Source organism: Parus major, chromosome 26, assembly GCF_001522545.3.
Source record: "Parus major isolate Abel chromosome 26, Parus_major1.1, whole genome shotgun sequence".
Taxonomy (NCBI): Eukaryota; Metazoa; Chordata; class Aves; order Passeriformes; family Paridae; genus Parus; species Parus major.
The window spans coordinates 4102904-4106582 of NC_031795.1; the positions used below are offsets into that span (position 1 = coordinate 4102904).

At 51.9% G+C, this 3679-nt stretch overlaps 1 protein-coding gene across 1 annotated transcript in view; it reads right to left on the reverse strand.

The window, feature by feature from the left end:
- SRGAP2 (SLIT-ROBO Rho GTPase activating protein 2) overlaps positions 1-3679 on the reverse strand; it is a 104440-nt gene that overhangs the window by 18503 nt on the left and 82258 nt on the right. Inside the window, exons 15-17 of the mRNA XM_033519847.1 lie at positions 3233-3367; positions 1862-1967; positions 1097-1321 (exon numbers count right to left, since the gene is read on the reverse strand). Of these exons, the coding sequence (XP_033375738.1) occupies positions 1097-1321; positions 1862-1967; positions 3233-3367 (466 nt within the window). The remainder of the gene's footprint in view (positions 1-1096; positions 1322-1861; positions 1968-3232; positions 3368-3679) is intronic.

The following is a 3679-nucleotide window of genomic DNA, read 5'->3' on the forward strand; positions in this document are numbered from 1 at the left end:
GAGGAAACTCAGCACACTTTGTTTCCCTTCACCTCATGGCACAAAACCTCTTGTCCAAATCGATGTGTTTCCTGAAAGCCAGAAATATTACTAAGTTGGGGTTTTTTTCCCCCCTCCCCTGCAATTCCTTCATGTAAAACATCAGCTAAAAACATCAGAGAGGGGGGAGAAATGAAGAGAATTTCCAAAAGGTTTTGGCAAGTCCTCTGCACACAGCAGTGAGTTTGGAGGAGCCTCGAAACGAGGAGTGATCCCACAGCTCTGAGACAAGCCAGGGAAACAAGGCTTGCTCTGTCACCACAGTGACTTCATTGAAAAAAGAAAAAATCCTATTTATTTTAGTCCAGGAAAATAGTCCTTGACATTGCTGTGATGCTGAAGCAGAGCAGGAGCAGTGGGGGGAGAAGTGGGACACAAATGAACATTCCTGATGCTCAGAGGGAGGGATCAGCTCAGCCAGGAGGAAAGCAAACCCCTCCTTTCCTTCCCCCTCTGCCCAAGCTCCCAGCCCAATGACAGGAGCCTGAATTGCTTCCAGATGTGCTCTCAGACTGAGCACGTGGAGCCTCTGGAGCTCGGGGCTGCATGGAAATGGTGATTTTGCATTCCTGCCTCTTCCCTCCCCCTCCAGCGGGGCTGCCCTGGAAATGAAACCACAGCCCTGGAGGTTCAGCTGCAAGGGACCCCTGTGGCTGAAGCAAAGCCACTCCACACAGGCAGAGAGGAAAGGCAGAAAAAAAGGGAAAAAACAACAAAAAGATTGATTTTGGCAGCTACCAAACCAGAACATCCAAGAAAACCCCTCCACAACCTTGCCCTTAACATCCAAGAAAACCCCTCCACAACCTTGCCCTTCAAGATAAGTGAGCAAGGTTTGACAGCTGAATAGCTATTTTATACCAGTTTATTTCTTTTAAGCTGATGACTCTCTGGAGAGATCAGGGTCATCTTTGCTGCTATAAAACAGATTTTTGAAATTCTGAATTTTTGAAAGGCTGGGCCAGATGCTGCAATCCCAAATGAGCCAACACAAGTGCAGCATCCTGACCCATGGATCAACAGCCACCCATGGCTCTCCTCAGAGCATCCATCATACCAGTAATCCTCTGTGTTTCCACCTCTGCTGTAGACCGGGCCCTCCAGCTCCCTGGGCCCTGGGAAGATGTTCTCATGTTGGATGATGATGGTTTTGATCAGTTCATTGACGTGAGCCTGGCACGAGACCTGGTCGTGACCCTCGGGCACGGACATCAGCGTGGGCCCAAAGCAGATGGCCAGGTTGTAGGGATCCATCATGTTCTCCTCACTGAACTGGGATAAACTGGGAAAAAACACAGGTAGGAAGAAGGGTGAAGAGCAGAAATCATCATCTTCAGCAGCATCCTCTGCTCGGAGCACACAGCTGGGCTCGGGAGGTTTGCTTTTCTGGGACACAAATGTTCTGGATCCAGGTGAAAAATGAGACACTGATGGCATTTACTGAGAAATTAAATAGAAACTGCAAAGGTTTGAAAGCTTGAGAAGCTCTGGGTGCTGAGTTTGATATCTGGCTTTATTTCTTTGTTATTGTTCAGAGCCCCACCTGCAGCCCAACTCAAGGCCAGGCTTACAGCAGGACCCCCCTGCCACGGATTTAAACTGAAAGAGAAGAGGCAAAATGAGATATTGGGAAGAAATAATCCATGTGAGGGTGTCCAGGGTGTCCAGAGGAGCTGTGGCTGCCCCTGGATCCCTGGCAGTGCCCAAGGCCAGGCTGGACGGGGCTTGGAGCAGGCAGGGATGGAGGAAGGTGTCCCTGCCCTGTCCATCCTCAATAATCCCACGTTTATCCCACCCTGCAGCAGAGCCCTGGGGTACTCACTGATTGAGGAATGCAAAGAGGTATCTCATGACAATCAGGGTGGTCTTGGGCAGGTTCAGCAGCACCTTCCGGACGTGCAGCGCTCGCTCCTGCAAATTATCCATGGCTGGAAGGGAGAGAGAGCACCAGAGTCACCCCCCCAGCCCCAGGGCCACCAGGGCCACCAGGGCCACCAGGGCCACCAGCTCTGCAAACTGGGCAGCCAGCAGAGCACCAGCAGAGCACCAGCAGAGCACCAGCAGAGCACCAGCAGAGCACCAGCAGGACGGGATTTGGCTGCAGCAGCTGCTGGCAAAGCCTCTGCCAGAGGAAGTCCCCAACACGTGGGACCCTGAGTGCCAGCCTGGGAGCTCTGGATGTCACCTGGGCAGCGGCTGTGGCACAGGGGCTCACTCAGGGCAGCTGGGAGAGGGGGGTGTTTGGAGAGGAAAAGCTGTGTGACACTCCAATTGACATAGCTGGGGGCTGAGGCTGCGTGTGCAGAAAGAAGTGGGCAGCATAAATCAGCTCAGAAGGGAGAGCTCCTCCGGGGGGAAGCGGATTTGGCTTCTCAACATAACATGAATCCAAGTCTGGAAATGCATTTATCAGCAGCACAGAAGCACAGGCCATTTCTGAAGCTGTCTCCTCAGTAATCTTCTGCCTCTCCTCGGAGGCTGCCCCTGCAAAGGCCATTTCTCTGCCTGGACAATGGAACCATTCTTCGATTCTGGGGGACGTAGCAAGAGCCAGGCCACTCAAAAACGAGATTGTTCACATACAGAAACCACAAACAACCCTCTGCCAGGCAGAAGCACCTTCAGAAACCATGAGAAACGTTAACAGCTCGGCTGTGAGTGCCCTGGTGATTGATATGCTGGAGCAGGAGGCAGAGGATGGTCCCTGGTGGGGATGAAGCTAAAAGGAGCAGGAATAAAAACTACCCTGTCAGCTGAGGCCAGCACACAGGAGCATGGCAGCAGACATCCAGGGAAAGCACACAAGGCAGGGAGCCCTGCTGCTGATCCCTGCCTTGCAGAGGGCATTTCTGACATCCTCTGATGACAGCTCTTCAAGATTATTTTACACAAGTGAGGGTTTTTTTGCTTTATTCTCTTTTAAAAGAATCCTGTCACAAAGCACTGTCTCACAAAACCCCATCTCACAGCCCTCAAAATCCAGGAATTTCTATCTCCTTGTTCATCCATGTCAGAGCAAGGATGGCTGTGAAAAGGTGACTGGATAACACAGACCAGCCCAGCAGCACAAACCCAGCCACAGAAACCCCAAAAACTCACCCTGGAGCCAGGGAAAAAAAGGGGAAAGGGAAGAAAGAGAAGTGGGAGATGAGAAAAATGGAACCAATTTCCTTCCAGCTCTTCATGTACTTACTGACACAGGCAATCAGGTCATGGAAGATGTCCTTGGGGAAGAGGGGGTGCTCCAAGCCTCGGAAATAGAGCTTGAGGACTCCTGCTATGGAATCCATGTCGTGGTCGTTCTGGTCCCCAGCCAAGGGATCTTCCCCTTTGGAGCAAAGAGAAGAGCAGAAAAATCAGAAATCACTGGAGGAAAATGGATTTGTGTTAATGGCACCTACCCCAGCTGCACTGCCAGGAGCCCCAGGACACCTGGACAGCTCCAAATGTCACCAGAGATGACACCCACGGGGGTGTGGTGCAGCACAAACACCTCAGGTGTTCTGGGCAGGTGGGAACAACACAGCTCCAGCACCTGACAGGAGACAAACCCAAAAACTGCAGCTCAGGTGGTGCAGGGGACACCCGAACATCACACACCTGGCCCAGGGGACACCCAAACATCACACACCTGGTGATA